The following is a 20,195-nucleotide window of genomic DNA, read 5'->3' as shown; positions in this document are numbered from 1 at the left end:
GATATTGACACTGAGCTCTTTTGTTTTTGCATTTAGTGGGCAATTTAGTGTGGCCAATCCACCTACCCAGCACATCTTTGGGTTGTGGGGGTGAGACCCACGCAGACATGGGGAGAATGTGCAAACTCCACACGGACAGTGACCTGGGGCTGGGATTGAACCCGGGTCCTCGGCGCCGTGAGGTAGCAGTGCTAACCACTGAGCCACCGAGCTGCCCCGACACTGAGCTGTTTGTTTTTTTGAGCTGATGATTGTCTTTGTTCTGTCACTCACTCTCGGTATCAGGGTTTTGTGCATTCTCCTGAGGGTTGGGATGGGCCAAATGACTAACAATTGCCTCAAAAAGAAGTAACATCCACATTATCAGTCAGGCTTAAATCTGAGTCTGGATCACAGTGAAAGAGTGGTATCCTGATGCACATCCAGGCCCAAAGAGTGTCTTACCTTGGTAATCAGTGATTAACTAGAAGGGGAGGGGATAGTAGAATAAAGGTTCAGTATTTTCCCTTTTGATAAGTTGATCAAAGGTCGATATGAGTACAAAATTAACTATCAGTGAAAACTAAACACAGAAGGATAAAAGCAGCAGGTGAGTTCCGCAAAACCAGCAAAGAATTCTTGAAGAATTGGTTGGCTGAGGCTGAATATACAATCTGTGGAGCAGGGAGTTTTACTCTGCTTTGTTCCTGAGTCAGGTCAGGGCCAACCTCCAGGCTTTACAAAACATAATCTCACCAATGGGGTGCAAATGCACTCTCAAAATGCCAAACAAAACTGGATTCCGCTACAGAGTGATCTCTTGTGGAGCTTTCTGCAAAGTGGAGATTATAACATGGTGGGTGGAAGAGCCCAGTGGCAAAGAGGCAGAAACAGCGTAAGAGTTAGAGCATGAATGTGAGGAAATAGCCCAGGAATTAGTTGAATCATGGAGGTGTGTAGGTAAATTGATAAGTTGTTCATGGTCACACCATTCAGGTGAGCAAAGGGTTCACTCAACTTTGCTGTAGCCCTGATTAGAGAAGAAAGTGGCGGCAAGGCCAGTCATGAACACCGAATCCTACAAGTCGATGGACTTTAGAAAATACACTAACAAAGGCTGTCAATGTTTTAAAAAACAATAAAAGTACTGTTGACTGAGTACTTGCCACTACAGATAACATAGCTGTCAAAGGGAAGTGGATAAACCAGCTGTGGCTGTTAAAAGAAACCCCACAATGGGAAAGGTATTTTAAATTCTGTTTTGTAGTGTAACAAAAACTACAGAACAGTCTTCAAATGAAACAAGGTCCGTCAGTTGATTTTCCAGTGCCTACCTAACTCTGTATCATTGAGCACTGAGTGAGATCCATCTGTTTTCTTTTAGATCTGGACTGAGGACAGCCTTCCTTATGCTGCTTCTCATCAGCGCTACTTGGTTGCTGGGGTTGATGGCAGTGAATAATGACACTATGACCTTCCATTATCTGTTTGCCATTTTCAGCTGTTTCCAGGTAAGATTAAAGCTGCCAGTGTGACGGTGTCAATGTGTCACTTTGCTAAAGGGTAGATGTTCTACATGTGTGAGGTTCTTTCATATAATTTGTAACTATCTGTAGTTCTTGCACAGCAAATTTAGTAGTCCAAAGCGTGAATTATGAGTTTGTATACGATTGAATGTCATTAATGCTTCTTCAATCACTAACCTATCCATTCGTGCCAAATATATTGCCAGCACTTGCAGATTGCAAATTTAAACAAGTACTTGCTGTTGAAGTGAGGAACTCCCCAAGTTCGAGATGAATAGCCAACCACTCCGCCAGTGTTTGAAATACAAGAATCTGACTTGTTTTGCTCACCTGAAGCAAACTCTTATCACGTATTATACTACCTTGGAGCTCCTGGGCTGATGTGAATTTAAACCTCTGCAACACTCCCTTTTATTCTTCTCTTTCTGACACATTATTAGTCATTGCACAAAAGACCATTTACATTGGAATGCATTGTTCGATCTGAAGCATTTTGAGAAATGTTTGTCTGAAAATCAGACTGGTGTGGTGGTTTAGCTAGACATTTGAAAGAAAGATGGCTTGGAAGTGATTACTGGATAAATTGATGTTCATGTAAATCGAGCCTGGTTTAGTACTTCAGCATGATTATCCAGGTTAGCAACTATTAAAACTTTTGTTCAAACAATGCAAATATTAATCACTGAATTGCTGCAGCACAGAAGGACGACATTCAACCCATCATGTCTGCACCAGCCCTCCGAATGAGCACTCCACCGAGTGCCATTCTCCCTCCTCTCCGCAGCCCTGCACATTGTTTCTTTTCGATTGACAGCCTCGTTCCATTTAAATGCCTCAATTGAACCTACGTCCACCACACTCTCAGACAGTGCATTCCAGACCCTAACCACTCGCTGTGTGAAGAAGTTTTTCCTCATGTTGCTTTTGCTTCTTTTGCTAATGACTTTAAATCTGTGCCTCTCACTCTTGATCTTGTCAGGAATGGGAACAGTTTCTCCCTATTCACCCCGCCCAGACCCCTCATAGTTTTGAATTCCTCTACCAAATCTCCTGTCCACCTCCCCTTCTCTAAGAAGCGCAGTCTCAGCTTCTGCAATCTAACTTCATAACTTTCTTTTTCTTTAAAAAAAAATAAATTTAGAGTACCCAATTCATTTTTTCCTATTAAGGGGCAATTAAGCATGTTCAGTCCACCTAGCCTGCACCTCTTTGGGTTGTGGGGGCGAAGCCCATGCAAACAGTGCGCAGAATGTACAAACTCCACAGAGACAGTGACCCAGAGCCGAGATCGAACCTGGGACCTCGGCGCCATGAGACAGCAGTGCTAACCCACTGCGCCACCGTGCTGCCCCTAACTTCATAACTTAAGCTCTTTATTATCCCCGGAAACATTCTCCTGAATCTTTTTTGCACTCTCCTCTGTGCTCTCACATCCTTCCTAATGGACGGCACCCAGAACTTGATTCAATATTTAATCTAGGTTTAAATTGGATAGCCGGTCAGGGACTGGTCATAGTTACCATTTTTCACATGGATTACTTGGAGAGGTTGATCGAATGTGTGTGTATATATATTATTTTTTAAAAATAATTTTTATTGAAAGAGTTTTTCCATACAGACATTTACCCCTACTAATTTTTAAATTATTTACAACACAATCCCTCTAGGCAAATGTCCCTCCCTCGCCCGCCCTCTCGCGCGCACCAGTCCTCCTCCCCCCCCCCCCCCCCCCGGCAACCTTAACAACCAAGGCAGCCTACAGTTTCAGACATGAGCAGCGAGCAGGCTTGCCCGCGTTACAGTCGTGCGTGTCCCCCCACGCCCCTTGCTGCCCCCCCCCTCCCCTCCCCTCCCCTCCCCTCCCCCCCCCTCCCTCCCCCCTCCCCTCCCCTCCCCCCCCCCTCCCTCCCCCCCCTCCCCCCCGGGTTGCTGCTACCACGACCCCGAACGTCTATCTCTGATCTAAAAAGTCAAGGAAAGGTTGCCACCCGCCTGGCGAATCCCTGTACCGACCCTCTCAGGGCAAATTTGATCCTTTCTAGCTGAATATAGCTAGCCATATCGTTAATCCAAGTTTCAACGCTTGGAGGCCTCGCGTCCTTCCATTGAATTAATATCCTTCGTCGAGCCACTAGGGACGCAAAGGCCAGTATTCCGGCCTCCCTAGCCTCCTGTACCCCCGGTTCTACCCCGACCCCAAAGATCGCAAGCCCCCATCCTGGTTTGACCCTGGACCCCACCACCTTCGACACCGTCCTTGCCACCCCCTTCCAGAACCCTTCCAGCACCGGACATGCCCAGAACATATGCACATGGTTCGCTGGGCTTCCCAGACATCTGACACACCTGTCCTCACCCCCAAAGAACCGGCTCATCCTTGTCCCCGTCATGTGAGCTCTATGCAGCACCTTAAATTGAATGAGGCTCAGTCTCGCACACGAGGAGGAAGAGTTGACCTTCTCCAGTGCATCCGCCCACGTCCCGTCTTCTATCTGCTCTCCCAGCTCCCCTTCCCACTTGGCTTTCAGCTCCTCCCCCGATGCTGCTTCCGCCTCCTGCATTATCTTGTAGATGTCTGATATCTTCCCCCCTCCGACCCAGACCCCCGAGAGCACCCTATCACTCGCCCCCTTACTGGGGAGCAGGGGAAACCCCTCCACCTGCCGCCTAGCAAATGCCTTCACTTGTAAATATCTGAACATGTTTCCCGGGGGGAGCTCAAACTTCTCCTCCAGCCCTCCCAGGCTCGCAAACCTCCCCTCTATAAACAGGTCCTTCAGCTGCCGTATGCCCACCCTGTACCAGCTCTGAAATCCCCCGTCGATGTTCCCCGGGATGAATCTATGGTTCCCTCTTATTGGCGCCGCCAACAGACCTCCCATTTCACCCCTATGTCGCCTCCACTGCCCCCATATCTTGAGGGTGGCCGCCACCACCGGGCTCGTGGTGTACCTCGTGGGGGGGAGCGGCCATGGTGCCGTTACTAGGGCCCCCAGGCTTGTGTTGCCACAGGACGCCCTCTCCATTCGTTTCCAAGCTGCCCCCTCCCCTTCCATCATCCACTTGCGCACCATTGACACATTTGCCGCCCAGTAGTACCCCGAGAGATTGGGCAGTGCCAGCCCTCCACTGTCCCTACTCCGCTCCAAAAAGACCCTCCTCACCCTTGGGGTGCCATGCGCCCACACGTAGCTCATGATGCTACTCGTCACCTTTTTGAAGAAGGCCCTAGGGAGGAAGATGGGCAAGCACTGAAATAAAAACAAGAACCTTGGGAGGACCGTCATTTTGATTGACTGCACCCTCCCCGCCAGCGACAACGGTACCATGTCCCACCTCTTAAACTCCTCCTCCATCTGTTCCACCAGCCTGGAAAAGTTCAACTTGTGGAGGGTCCCCCAGTTCCTTGCCACCTGCACCCCTAAGTACCTAAAGCTCTTTCCTGCTCGCTTGAAGGGGAGTCTCCCAATACCCTCTCCCTGGTCCCCCGGGTGTATCACAAAAACCTCGCTTTTGCCCAAATTTAATTTGTACCCCGAAAAGTCCCCAAACTCTGCTAATAGTTCCATTATCTCCGGCATTCCCCCTTCTGGGTCCGCCACGTACAGCAGTAGATCATCCGCATACAGCGATACTCGATGTTCCTCCCCTCCCCTAGTCAGTCCTCTCCACCCCCCTGAACCCCTCAGTGCCATCGCCAACGGTTCAATCGCCAGTGCGAAAAGTAGGGGGGATAGGGGACATCCCTGCCTGGTCCCTCGGTGGAGCCTGAAATACTCCGACCTCCTCCCGTTTGTCACTACACTCGCCGTCGGGGCCGAGTAGAGCAACTTCACCCACTTAATAAACCCTTCCCCAAACCCAAACCGTTTCAACGTCTCCCACAGGTACTCCCACTCCACCCTATCGAATGCCTTCTCCGCGTCCAGCGCTACCACTATCTCAGCCTCCCCCTCCACTGCCGGCATCATAATTACATTCAGCAATCTCCGCACGTTCGTGTTGAGCTGCCGCCCCTTCACGAACCCCGTCTGGTCCTCATGGATTACCCCTGGCACACAATCCTCTATTCTAGCTGCCAGGATCTTTGCCAGCAACTTGGCATCCACGTTCAAAAGCGAGATAGGCCTGTAGGACCCGCACTGCACGGGGTCTTTATCCCGCTTCAATATCAGGGAGATCAGAGCCTGCGACATTGTCGGGGGCAAAACCCCCCCCTCTCGCGCCTCATTAAAGGCTCGTACCAGTACCGGTCCCACCAAGTCCACATTTTTCTTATAGAATTCCACCGGGAACCCATCTGGCCCCGGCGCCTTCCCCGCTTGCATCTGACCTATTCCCTTGACTAGCTCCTCTAGCCCTATTGGCGCCCCCAGCCCTTCTACCAGCCCCTCCTGGACCCTTGGGAACCTCAATTTGTTTAGGAAGTCCTCCATTCCCCCTCTCCTTGTCGGCGGCTCAGACCGGTACAACTCCTTGTAAAAATCCCTGAAGACCCCGTTCACTTCTTGCCCCTTCTGCACTACCTTCCCGCCCCTCTCCTTCACTCCCCCAATCTCCCTAGCCGCATCTCGTTTGCGAAGCTGGTGTGCCAGCATCCTGCTCGCCTTTTCCCCATACTCATAGACCGCGCCCTGTGCCCTTCTCCACTGCGTCTCTGCCTTCCTGGTGGTCAGCAGGTCGAACTTGACCTGCAGGCTGCGCCGTTCTTCCAGCAGCCCCTCCTCTGGTGCCTCCGCGTATCTCCTATCCACTTCCAATAGCTCCCCCACCAGCCTCTCCCTCTCCTGCCTCTCCTTTCTTTCTCTATGCGCCCTTATGGAGATCAGCTCTCCCCTGATCACTGCCTTCAGGGCCTCCCAGACCATCCCCACCTGCACCTCACCCGTGTCATTCAAGTCCAGATAGCTCTCAATGCTCTTCCGGACCCTTTTACACACCTCGTCGTCCGCTAACAGCCCCACATCCAGCCGCCACAGCGGGCGCTGGTCCCGCGCCTCCCCCATTTCCACATCCACCCAATGCGGTGCATGATCAGAGATCGCAATGGCCGAGTACTCAGCTTCCCGTACCCTCGGGATCAGCCCCCTGCTCAACACGAAGAAATCGATTCTGGAGTACACTCTATGGACGTGGGAGAAAAAGGAATACTCCCTCGCCCTCGGCCTACCAAACCTCCATGGGTCTACTCCTCCCATCTGCTCCATGTACCCCCTCAGCACTTCTGCCGCTGCCGGCCTCCTATTGGTCCTTGCGCTCGATCTGTCTAGCCCGGGGTCCAGCACTGTATTAAAGTCCCCCCCCATGATCAAGCCCCCTGCCTCCAGTCCCGGAATGAGGCCCAATAGGCGCCTCATAAAACCCGCGTCATCCCAGTTCGGGGCATATACGTTGACCATCACCACTTTCTCCCCCTGCAGCTTACCCTTCACCATCACATACCTACCCTCCTTATCCGCCACCACCTCCTCCGCCACGAACGACACCCTCTTTCCCACCAGAATCGCCACCCCCCCCGGTTCTTTGCGTCCAATCCAGAGTGGAACACCTGTCCCACCCACCCCCTTCTCAGGCGAACCTGGTCCACTACCTTCAAATGGGTCTCCTGTAACATTGCTACATCAGCCTTCAGTCCCTTCAGGTGTGAGAATACCCTTGATCTCTTGACCGGCCCATTCAACCCCCTCACGTTCCAAGTGATCAGCCGGGTCGCGGGACGACCCGCCCCCTTCCCCTGCCGATTAGCCATGTCCTGTTCCCTGCTCGCCCCGGGTCGACCCTCCCCTTCTGACCCGCTCCCCATGGCGATGTCCCCCTCCCCCCACCTCTCCAGTCCTCCACTTCCCGTTTCTGGTCTTTTCAGCAGCAACCCGGTGTCCCTCCCTAACCCCCCTCCCCCCCCCCCCCCCCCCCCAGGCTAGGACCCCTCCTAGCCGCGATGTACCCTCCATCGTACTCCCGTAAGTCAGCTGGTTCACGCTGACCCGGCTGCTCCTGCCCCACTCCGACTCCCCCCGGCTCGGGGGGGGGGCCTCCCCCCCCCCTTGCCACTCCTCCCTGGCCCCGCTCCAGCGCGGGAAAGGTCGCCATTGCTAGCCACGCCCCGCACTCCTCCCCTCCCCCCTCCTCTGCCCCGCGCGCGGGAAAACAGAGGAAAGCCCGCGCTTTCGCCCTGCCACACCCCACCCCGCCATCTTCAGTTCCACCCCCGTCCCCGTCCATGCCTGTAAAAGAACCCCCCCTAGGAGCCCATATCCCCGATCTGCTCTCCCCCCCGTCCCACCTCCCCAACTTAACATTATAAATAACAGATAAATAACAAATAACAATGTACTTAACAGTCGCCCTCTACCAAACAGCATAAATAACCATAAATAACCCTGAATAACCGCAATAACAATAACTAAGGGAAGTTGGCAAAGGGGGAAAAAACATCAGAAGAAAAACCACAGCAAGAGTTCAAAATCCAAACAAAGAATTCAGCTGAAAGTACCCGAGCGGCTACGGCCGCCAAGTATCCCCTGGGTCTAATTCGAGTCCAGTTTCTCTTCCTGTACAAAGGCCCACGCCTCCTCTGGGGACTCAAAATAGTGGTGTTGGTTCCTGTAGGTGACCCACAAGCGCGCTGGCTGCAGCATTCCGAACCTGATCCGTTTTGCATGTAGCACCGCCTTCGTCCGGTTGTACCGGGCCCGCCGCTTTGCCACCTCCGCACTCCAGTCCTGGTAGACCCTCACCGTCGAATTCTCCCACTTACTGCTCCTTTCCCTCTTGGCCCACTCCAGCACTCTCTCACGGTCGCTGAGTCGCTGGAACCGCACCAGCACCGCCCTCGGGGGCTCATTTGCTCTTGGCCTCCTAGCCATGACCCTGTAGGCCTCTTCCAGCTCCAGGGGCGAAGGGACGGCCCCTGCCCCCATCAGGGAGCTCAGCATTTCTGCTACATATCCCGGGAGGTCTGACCCCTCCAGGCCTTCTGCCAGGCCCAAGATCCTCAGGTTCTTCCGCCTCATTCGGGTATCCAGCTCCTCAAAACGGCTCTGCCATTTCAGGTGGAGTGCCTCGTGCACCTCTACCTTTCCCACGAGGACCGTGGCCTCCTCCTCCCTCACAGTCATCTCCTGTTGCAGCTCCCGAATCGACGCCTCTTGGGTCGCCTGGGCTCCCATCAGCCTGGTGGTCGTCGCATTCATTGACTCCAAGAGCTCCATTTTCAGCTCCGTAAAGAAGCGCAGGAGAGCGGCCTGCTGCTCCTCCGCCCATTTCCTCCATTCCTCGGGTGCTCCACCGGCCGCCATTTTGGTCTTCTTCCCCCGCTTTTTTTTGGGAGCTGCTGTTGCTTTCTTTACCACCCCACTCCGGGTACCGACCATAAAGTTGGTCTGGTTCTTTTCAGGGAGCCTTCCCCCACCGGGATTTGTCCTTACAGCGCCGTTGGGGCCCTCCAATCGGCCCGAAAACACCTTTGTAGCAGGAGCAGCCAAACGTGCGACTTAGCTGGTCATAGCCGCAACCGGAAGTCTGTATATATATTATTGATATGTATGTTATTTATATGTATATTTGTGAGTGATGTCCGAATAGTCTCGGTGTCCTGCGATGCGTACACGATTATTTGACAGATTGCAGCCCAGGAACAATAGAAAACTTGTTTCAATGTTAAATTACATGTGCTATTCTTTATACAAAGGCAAGTGAATAATCTTTTAAGTTTGTAAAACACTGATGTAATTCATGCATTAATAGTTTTCTAGGTATTTCTATTTTAACTGGTATTTTAAACTGAAAATCCCCTGCCACTTAATAGAGCAACAGATGAAAATATTACCTGAAAAATTGATATCACAAATCAGCAATTTTCAAAATATGTGTACATGTATTACTTTCTCACCATCCGGGGAGAGCAGGTTTCATTCTGATTTTTTTTTTTTTTTTTAATTTTTTTTTTTAGAGTACCCAATTATTAATTTTTTAATTCAGGGGCAATTTGGTGTGGCCAATCCATCTAGCCTGTACATCTTTTGGGTTGTGGGAATGAGACCCACGCAAACATGGGGAATCATTCTGATTTATGAGTGAGCACTATGCCATAATGTGAATTAAATGGTGGTTTGGCTCTAAGAAATCTTTCTGTCCTATTTGTCACTGTAAATTAATTGCTTTTGCGGTTTCAGGGACTCTTCATTTTCTTCTGCCACTGTATCTTCAACAAGGATGTTCGAAAAGGCCTGAAGAACATATTCACTGGAAAGAAACAACATCCAGATGACACGGTACTGACCAGAACCACAGTTTTATCAGTAAGTCGCTGGTTTGACAAAAAAGAGATATTGGGCGTAATTCTCCGTTCCTGAGGCTAAGTGCCAATGGAGAATCCGTGGGTGGTTAATGACGGGAAAATCAGCGCAAACCCCTCACCGATTCTGGTACCGGTGAGGGGCTGATACTGGCATCGTGTGGATCATTTGCAGATCGCGCGGAAAACGGCCGGAGAATCGCTGGGTCCCTGACTGAGCATGCGCAGAGCTGACAAGCTATACCGGTCGCACCGGAAAACATGGCTCCGGCCATGTTGGAACCCTAACCCGGCCACCCCGACCCCACAGCCCACCTCCTGGCCACCCCTCACCGCTCCCCCCAGCCCTAGGAGCAGCCTCCCGGCCAGCAGCACACATCGCAGACGAGTGGGGCGAGACTAGATACTGTCCACAGCCGGCACGCCAGGTTCCCGACCATCCCATTGATGCCAATTTGGAGTAGGCGAAGCATCGCAAACCGGCACCTGGCCCCAAATCCGGCATCGGAAGCCATCCTCCGTCTGATCGCCAATCCCGATTTCAACGTCGGACTATGGAGAATCCCACCCATTGTTTCACACTTTCCAGTTTGAAACCCTGAAGATGTGTAATCCTTCACTGAGCAAATGTGTCTCTCATAAATAGTGGAGGTACATGGGAACTAAACTGGGTTGTCCCTATTGTTTGAAATTAGCATGATTTTGACATAGAGCCAATGCAAGTCACACTGCTCCTTGGCAGCACCCAGGAAAGAAGAATTCACCTGTGGTAAAATACTGGTTACGAGTGCTATGTAGCCAGGCCAGGGGCCAAGAATAGCAAAGGCACGCAGAAGGCTAAGTGAATGGTCATTTAGTTTAAGTATATATAGATCATGACATAATTTTTATTTATAAATTATGTTTGCCGTGTGTATTTTGTGGTCACTTTTATTTTTGCATTGTGGCTAATCGAACAATCTAAACCAACAGCAGATATGAAGTAAAGAATGTGGGACTGTTGCTGACTGGTGAATTGGGATTGTGATGACTGGTGAATTAGGATTTTGATGATTGGTGAATTGGGATTGTGATGACTGGTGAATTGAGATTGTGATGACTGATGAAGTGGGATTGTGATGACTGGTGAAGTGGGATTGTGATGACTGGTGAATTTGGATTATGATGACTGGTGAAGTGGGATTGTGATGACTGGTGAATTGGGATTGTGATGACTGGTGAATTTGGATTATGATGACTGGTGAATTTGGATTATGATGACTGGTGAATTGGGATTGTGATGACTGGTGAATTGGGATTGTGATGACTGGTAAATTGGGATTGTGATGACTGGTGAATTGGGATTATGATGACGGGATTGTGATGACTGGTGAATTGGGATTGTGATGACTGTTAATTTGGGATTCTGATGACTGGTGAAGTGGGACTGTTGCTGACTGGTGAAGTGGGACTGTTGCTGACTGGTGAATTGGAATTGTGATGACTGGTGAATTGGGATTGTGATGACTGGTGAAGTGGGATTGTGATGATTGGTGAATTGGGATTATGATGACTGGTGAATTGGGATTGTGATGACTGGTGAATTGGGATTGTGATGACTGGTGAAGTGGGACTGTTGCTGACTGGTGAATTGGAATTGTGAAGACTGGTGAATTGGGATTGTGACGACTGGTGAATTCGGATTGTGATGACTGGTGAATTAGGATTGTGATGACTGGTGAATTGGGATTGTGATGGCTGGTGAATTGGGATTGTTGCTCGTTATGCCTTCCCTTAATTTGCTCTGTTTTAATTACCTTTGCTCAAGAGTCGCCAGGTACCTTTCTGATACCACCAGAGGGCTTAAAGCCAAGTACTGATCAATAACTCAATACACCAGTTAGTAAGTTTGAAATCAATACACATTTATTATACACACAGTCAATTACTACTCACGCATAAACTCTATTTGCTAAACTACAACTGCTACTAAAAGCCTATACTTAGCTTTGCGTGGCCCACCAGGTCAGAGGAACAATGGCCGTTGTCCGGTTCTGATACTGCTGGCTTCGAACTGGTACGGAATAGTAGCTAGGAGCGCCTATCTCATAGCGTGCGTTGACCTTAGACTTACTTGGTTGATGCAGCTGTTAGGCAGGTCTCTCCTCGCTGAGAGCCAAGGCCAAGAGAGCGAACTGAACTTGGGGACGCTATCTTATAGTCCCCAGGGGTTTTGCGCCCTTCTGGGCAGACCCCGGACTTTGTCCCAATTAATTGGACCATGTCCCAATCGTTCCTATCGATTTTCTCCAATACCGGAGTTGTTCCCTGATCGTTGGGCGGGCCATATGTGGCCGTTGGCCTGCCTTTGTTTTAGCTCCCACTGGCGCCGGGGAGTCTGTCCTGGTCTCGATTGTTTCAATGTTTCTTTTTGTCCCTGGAGATAGCTCATTAATATGCTAATGGATTTTGGTTTCAGTTCTGTCTGGGTTCTGCAAATCTTAATACACAGGAAACCTTGCACCTGCTTGTTTTCTCTGGTGTTGTCTATTTTTCCCTGCACTCCTTGCGAGTGTCCATTTTGAATCGGGACGTGGCCACCCCAGGTGGCTACAGGATTGTGAGAGCTGTTGAATTGGAATCCTGATGACTGGTGAAATGGGATTGTAATGACTGGTGAATTGGGATGACTGGTGAATTGGGATTGCGATCATTGGTGAAAAAATTGTTCTCCCCCCCACCCCACTAACTGGAAGTAGGTGATTATTCACATTAAATAGCCTCTGTGGGGAATGGATCCTTTGTGCTGCTGAATACAAGTTCAGCTGTGCAAGGTTAAGAGAGGGCATTAGCTGGAGTGTGGATTTCCAATATGGCAGCACATGATAGGGTTGCACACTGATTGACATTGTGACCTGCGTGCACTGTATATTTCCAGTGAACACTTGATGCTTGGTGCTAACCCCATCACCAATATGCTGTTTAACACAGTTCATTATACAAATGTGTGCATGCACAGCAAACGCCATTTTGGTCCTCAAATAACGGGCACTATTGAACCCAACTTCACACCCATAATCTGCTGCTCCAGGAACAGTAACAATAAAAGCTTAGTGAGCCTAAAATCAAAATATTTTGCACATGAAACTTAGTCATATATTTTTGCTGAAACTTGAATTATAAAGTATGAAAAAAGTGTTTGGATGACTTATCCAATCTGAAGTTATTTCAGTAAGCTTCCATAGCTGAAAGTTGACATTTTAATAAGCTTGATTATTCCATAGTTAAGTTCTAAACTTGTAAAGTCATCCTAGCCCCACTCAAAATGTTATGCTAAAGCATCGGCAGATACTGGATTCACAGGTTCAGCCTATTTTAGCTCCTCTTGAAATGTTATTGAATAAATCCACAGTTTTAACTTCCGCACCTGTATCTGGCACCATCCCAGGTACTGGTCACTCCTTGTGCAAAGTTCCTCTTTGACTTTAATTTCACCAGTATTAACTTTAGAGCCTTGCCTTATAGTGAAGCAGATTTAACATGCATTTTACCTTAATGCGTCTTCATAATATTTGACTCTGGCTCCAACTTTCAGCCATTCTCACCAATATGTCTCCTGAAGTGACTGTGCTCCAACTGGATGTCATGTGGGTTCTAAGAACACGAGAAGCTACATTAGAAAATTTCTTATTGCCGAAAATTGAAGAGCATTGAAAAGTACAATGGTGGGTGGCGCAGTGGTTAGCACTGCTGCCTCATGGCGCCAAGGACCCGGGTTCGATCCTGGCCCCGGGTCACTGTCCATGCGGAGTTTGCACATTCTCCCGACATCGGTCTCACCCCCACAACCCAAACATGTGCAAGGTAGGTGGATTGGCCATGTTAAATTGCTCCTTAATTGGGAAAAAAAGAATTGGGCACTGTAAATGTATTTTAAAGATAGCTCCATGGGGTCCAATCTTTTTGCTGACCATGCTCAATTTTGTCCGTCATTGAACCCGCCTCTCTTGCTTCATCTCCTGATGAAGGCGAATAACAACAGGTAAAGATTCCAAGAGCACAAAGCTCTCTGAAATTTCCTCCTCTGGCCTCTGCCCAACCCAACCAATCACCCAAATATCACTGCGTAATTACAGCCCACATTAGTGAACCCTGACCAACTGCATTCCACAGATGGCATTTTCATGGGCCAAGCAACACAAGAACTACTGTGCTCGATAAAATCCCCAATGGTTTATGTATATGCTCGTCCTTACAAGTTTCAGTCTCGCTCGCCAGCTGATTTGTCTGGATCCTTTTTAATGCAGCTAATTACCATAGTGTTAACCGATCTGGTTTCAAATACTCACTAGTCTGCAGGGGGGGGGGGGGGGGGGGGGGGTGTAACTAATCTGTGGTGTCTCTCTTCAGACTTGCTGATTTTATACTTCTGTCCTTTTTGTACTCACTAGTCAGAGTTAATAATAATCTTTATTAGTGGCACAAGTCGGCTTACATTAACACTGCGATGAAGGTACTGTGAAATGCCCCCAGTCGCCACACTACAGCGCATGTTCGGGTACACTCAGGGAGAATTCAATGTTCAGTTTGTCTAAATAATAAGATCTGAATTATATCCTCTTTAACCCTATTTTGCAGAAAATCTAATTTGATTTTGAGGGAGTTTTCGCAGTGTAAAGTACTCAATTCTAAAAGAGGGCTCATTTGGAGCACGTTTGAAAGAACAGGGGGATTCTCCAACCCCCTGCCGGGTCGGAGAATCGCCGGGGGACGGCGTGAATCCTGCCGGCTGCCGAATTCTCCGGCACTGGAGATTTGGCGGGGACGGGAATCGCGCCGTGCCGGTCGGCGGCTGCTCACAGCGGCCCCCCGGCGATTTTCTGGCCCGCGATAGGCTGAGTAGCCGCCCGTTTTTTTTTTTTTGCTGGTCCCGCCGGCGTAAATTAGAGTAAGTCCTTACCAGCGGGACCTAGCGGCGCGGGCGGCCTCCGGGGTTCTCAGTGGGGGCGGGGGAGCTGGCTCCAGGAGTTGCCCCCACGGTGGCCAAGCCCGCGATCAGGGCCCACTGAACCGCGGGCGGGCCTGTGCCATGGGGGCGCTCTATTCTTCCGCTCCGGCAGCTGTAGCGGTCCGCCATGGCCGGTGCACATGCTGACGCTCCCGCACATGTGCCAACTCGCAGCAGCTGGCGGAGCCCCTTCCCAGCCGGTTGGCATGGCGCCAAGCCCCTTCCCCGCCGGTAGGCGCGGCGCAAACCACTCCAGGGCCAGCCTAGCTCCTGAAGGTGCGGAGGATCTTTGGGGCGGCCCGACGCCGGAGTGGTTCACGCCACTCCTTCCCGCCGGAGTTGCCCGCCCTGCCGATTACGGCAGAATCCCGCCCAATGTGTCAATGTCCCATTGATGTTATGGTGCAAAAAGGCGCACAAATGTGTTTCTGAATGTGATCTTACTAATGAGTTTTGCAATGTCTTGGTCTGAATCAAGCAATGTCAATAATTAATTTTAATAATTCTTGCCTTCATGCGGGAGTTGCCATCCAATTTTCTGCCTTGGAAAATGTTATTTTTGTTCTATGCTAGCTTACTCGAGTCTTGCATGTTTTAAAATAAGTGAGGCTAGGTGCCCCCGCCAGTTTCGCGCTGCTGCTAGGAGCGCCAGGGAGGTGCGACTCCATCCATCCAAGTAGGCCAGCACACTGCCCAAGTGCATCCCGCCGGTCTCTCGATTCCCTAGGTGTGTGGTTTGCTAGGGTTGGGAATCCCATTGTGAGCCTGACGAGCTGGGCAGCCTTTAAGGGACCCACTCATCCCAGACTCTCATTCCAGCCAAGAAGATGGCTGCTAAAAGACCTGCACCATGCTTCCTTGATGCGGTCATCCATAGGATGTTGGACACTGTTGTGGAGAAGGAGGGATACCCTCTTCCCCAGGGTGGGGCAGAGTTGTCTGCCAGTTGGAATGAATCAAACCTGGGATGAGGTGGGAGAATCAATGAGTGCTGGTAGCCTCACCAAGAGGACCAGCATGCAATGCAGAAAGTAGATGAACAACTTCCTTCAAGCACCTCGGATGAATAACCACCTGTGTGACCCTGGCATTACTCCTGTCCTTGACCCCTGACATCTGGCCCCATACCCTTATCAGCCGGCAATACTCTACCTACCAGCATGTCCCTCAGACTCCAACCTCCAGGTGTCACACATGCCCTGACCTCTTTGGCCAGGTGCCTCCTGGGAAGACACTGCCTTCTCTGCACTGCTTTCACCAGCATCATCCACCAGAGCAGAGACTATCATCTCAGTGGGACATTTTAGCAATCAAGCTCCTGGGTCACCGTCTGGTGAACACCACACACGTGCTGCAGAACATCAGGTGTAGGCAGGGACTTCCGAGTGAGTGGCTGGCCAGAGGGCTGCCTGATCCCAGGGAACAGCTGCCCCCAAGAGAAATGTCGCACCTCTGGAATTGATTTTCCCAGCAGATTCAGAGCCAGAACTTACAGGAGAGAGTGTCAGAAACATTCCAGCACCTGCAATTTCAACTGGACAAGTCCAATCAATGTCACGCATAGGAGATGTTGCCAACAATGCTTGGTACCCAGGCCGACACTGAAAGGGTGGAAGACCAGGGGCTACGAAGTCAGAGCCATATCTCAGGACGTGCAAGTCTAGGTCACACTGTGATGTCCGTGGCTGAGGTGCAGGGCAGGAGGGCCAACCCACAGGAGGACATGTCCCAGGTGCAGATGGACATTGCTGCCACACTCCAAAGCTTGGCCCACTCACAATGGACCATGGCTGAGGACATCGAGAGCATTGGCTGGGCGTTGACTGACCTTGGGTAGTCACAGTGGGGCATGGCTCATTGGCTAAGATGCTTGATTCACTGGCTAGGGGCATGGCTCGCTCGCTGAGGGACAGGGCTCACTCGCTGAGGGACAGGGCTCGCTGAGGGACAGGGCTCGCTCGCTGAGGGACAGGGCTCACTGAGGGACAGGGCTCGCTCTCTGAGGGACAGGGCTCGCTGAGGACAGGGCTCGCTCGCTGAGGGACAGGGCTCGCTCGCTGAGGGACAGGGCTCATTCGCTGAGGGACAGGGGTCGCTCGCTGAGGGACAGGGGTCGCTCGCTGAGGTAAAGGGCTCGCTCGCTGAGGGACAGGGCTCATTCGCTGAGGGACAGGGCTCGCTCGCTGAGGGACAGGGCTCATTCGCTGAGGGACAGGGGTCGCTCGCTGAGGGAAAGGGCTCGCTCGCTGGGGGACAGGACGCGCTCGCTGAGGGACAGGGCTCACTCGCTGAGGGACAGGGCTCGCTCGCTGAGGGACAGGGCTCGCTCGCTGAGGGACAGGGCTCGCTGAGGGACAGGGCTCACTCGCTGAGGGACAGGACTCACTCGCTGAGGGACTGGGGTGGCTCGCTGAGGGACAGGGCTCGCTCGCTGAGGGACAGGACTCACTCGCTGAGGGACAGGGCTCGCTCACTGGGGGACAGGGCTCACTCGCTGAGGGACAGGGCTCGCTCGCTGGGGGACAGGGCTCAGTCGCTGAGGGACAGGGCTCGCTCGCTGAGGGACAGGGCTCGCTCGCTGGGGGACAGGACTCGCTCGCTGGGGGACAGGGCTCGCTCGCTGAGGGACAGGGCTCGCTCGCTGAGCGACAGGGCTCGCTCGCTGAGGGACAGGACCCGCTCGCTGAGGGACAGGGCTCGCTCGCTGAGGGACAGGACCCGCTCGCTGAGGGACAGGGCTCGCTCGCTGAGGCACAGGACACGCTGGCTGAGGGACAGGGCTCGCTCGCTGAGGGACAGGACTTGCTCGCTGGGGGACAGGACCCGCTCGCTGAGGGACAGGACCCGCTCGCTGAGGGACAGGACCCGCTCGCTGAGGGATAGGACCCGCTCACTGAGGGACAGGGCTCGCTGAGGGACAGGGCGAGCCCGCTGAGGGACAGGGCTCGCTCGCTGGGGGACAGGGCTCGCTGAGGGACAGGGCTCGCTCGCTGAGGGACAGGGCTCGCTCGCTGAGGGACAGGGCTTGCTCGCTGAGGCACAGGGCTCGCTCGCTGGGGGACAGGGCTCACTCGCTGGGGGACAGGACTCGCTGAATGACAGGGCTCGCTGGCTGAGGGACGGGTCGTGCTCACTGAGGGACAAGCCTCAGTCACAGAGGGCCATGGCTGCGGGCATTGACATCATGGTTCAGATGAGAATGGGCCTCCAGGACTGGCCAGATGACATTGAGACCCCTGGAGCTCACTCCTGCCCGTGGATTAGGCCAGGGGCCTGCATACACTCTGATGGAGAGGCCCATCCCAGGCCTCCTGGAAGTGATGGGTGAGAATTCTGACTCCCCCTCACCTGACACTGCATACCTGATGGGCCTCCGCTCAGGTGTCACTAGCTGTGACCACAGCAGGTAACCCTTGTCGCTCACTTACCAACACCTCAACCAAGCGTCTCAAAGGTGCCAGCAAATTCCAAGTGCGCCAAGATGTATGTGTTGTGCACGCTGCCGAGCTATTGTGCACAGATGTGCAAGACGGGTTCTCACTCCATTTGCACGTTCAGGGAATGGAACCCTTTCAGTTAATGAAGGGCACCTCCGTCAAGCCGGTGCTCTAAGGATACCATGCGTACCATCAATAGCCCCCTGGACCTGGGGCATGCCAATGATAGCAACAAATCCAGCAGTCCTGGCATCCTGGTGGGCCTGGTCCTGGTTAGAGTGAATTTAGATAGCTGTCCAGGCGCATAGGGCATCTATGACATCTCTGATGCACGGACGTTTGCAAAATTCCGCACAGTTCCACACTCAAGCCCTGGAACGAGTCAGAGGCAGAGATGTTGAACGCAGCCATCAACATGACGGCCACCAGGAGAGGGTGACTTCCTCTGAGACCTCGCGGTGCCAGGTCCACCACTATCTGTCACAGGTGGTGCATGGTCTTCTTGGTTAGGCGGAGTCACATGCTGTCCGGCACCTCCTCGAAGCACGGGTACCGACGGTAGAAACATGGCCTGATATGGCACCACCTTCATACCTCCTCCCCGGCCTGGTGGTCGGCCGGCACAAGCCTCACCAGCTGTCCTGGGGAAGGCTCTTGTCATGCAGGGTATTCCTAGGGGTGGCACTGGCGCACTCTCCACCATGCATCCACTGTGGCAACAGTGGCCAGGTAGATAGCTGGCATGGCAGGCTGAGTTCCAGATTCCATTTCTGTGTAGTGGCTGGGGGGAGACAGAGACTGTTAGCAATGTGATGCTTCCCTTGACCATCTAAACCCACCCAAAATTACTTGGGCATCCTGAGTTTGACTGCTCAGCTATCGTCACCAATCCCCCCATCCCCAGCCCATTCTAGATCATGTACTTGATACAATAGCCCTGTCCCCATCAGTGGTGGGCAGCACGGTAGCATAGTGGTTAGCACAGTTCCTTCGCAGCACCAGGGTCCCAGGTTCGATTCCCAGCAGGGTCACTGTCTGTGCGGAGTTTGCACATTCTCCCCGTGTCTGCGTGGGTTTCCTCCGGGTGCTCCGGTTTCCTCCCACAGTCCAAAGATGTGCAGGTTAGGTGGATTGGCCATGCTAAATTACCCTTAGTGTCCAAAACATGTTAAGTGGGGGTTACGGCGATAGGGTAGATACGTGGACTTCAGTAGGGTGCTCTTTGTAAAGACCGGTGCAGACTCGATGGGCCGAATGCCCTCCTGCACTGTAAATTCTATGATTCGATGACTTGCACCCAGCCTTTGATGTGCAAATCCTCTATCCTCACCACCCAGCTGTGCAAAAGGGGTACCGGTGGCCGCCACAACTAGTGTTAGCGATGGGCTCTGTGGCCCCTGTCCTGGCTCGCCCAATGGGGTCTAGTCTGGAATTCCTCACTGAGTGAGCTTTGTGCCTTCCTGCCAGAATGATGGCAGCTGGTTGTGTGGTGAAGACTGGTGTGCGTGCACGTCCTGCAGATGGGTGTCACTGAGGGAGCTCGTCTGCAGTGTGATGTGGAGCCTGGACTTAACACACGAGTCTGTGACAGGGAGCTGTTGAGGTTTCCTGGGCGGGTCCAGGATCATACATTCATACCATGTGATTCCAATGGAGTGCGGTGTACCTGCAGGGCCTGGAGAAATCAATCACCTGATCCTTAGGAGGAGGTTAGCTGATAGGCTCACTAGTGAGGCTGTTATTCTGAGAGGAGCTGTAAACCAGGGAGAATTCTGGCAGCCACTGGTGCATCTGTCCTTTTGTGCGGAGTTAATCCCCTGCTTCCTCTGCTGTGGAGGAGGGTATCTCGAGAGTGCAATGGGAGTCCCAACACCCGGTGGTCCATGATTGAGCATGACGACGCCTATCCCTTTGATTAAACTGCTGATACAGGAAGGTTCCCAGACGGGCAGGGTAGATTGATATCTAAA

General features: G+C 52.1%; 1 protein-coding gene across 5 annotated transcripts in view; it reads left to right on the top strand.

Moving 5' to 3' along the window:
* Positions 1-20,195, top strand: part of celsr1a (cadherin EGF LAG seven-pass G-type receptor 1a) — a 386,197-nt gene that overhangs the window by 333,970 nt on the left and 32,032 nt on the right. For all 5 annotated transcript variants that reach the window (XM_038811388.1, XM_038811389.1, XM_038811386.1 and 2 more), the window contains exons 29-30: positions 1,364-1,490; positions 9,680-9,805. In XM_038811388.1, the coding sequence (XP_038667316.1) occupies positions 1,364-1,490; positions 9,680-9,805 (253 nt within the window). The remainder of the gene's footprint in view (positions 1-1,363; positions 1,491-9,679; positions 9,806-20,195) is intronic.

The sequence above is a fragment of the Scyliorhinus canicula genome, chromosome 11, assembly GCF_902713615.1.
Source record: "Scyliorhinus canicula chromosome 11, sScyCan1.1, whole genome shotgun sequence".
Lineage (NCBI taxonomy): Eukaryota > Metazoa > Chordata > Chondrichthyes > Carcharhiniformes > Scyliorhinidae > Scyliorhinus > Scyliorhinus canicula.
This window is presented reverse-complemented; position numbering and strand designations above follow the sequence as displayed.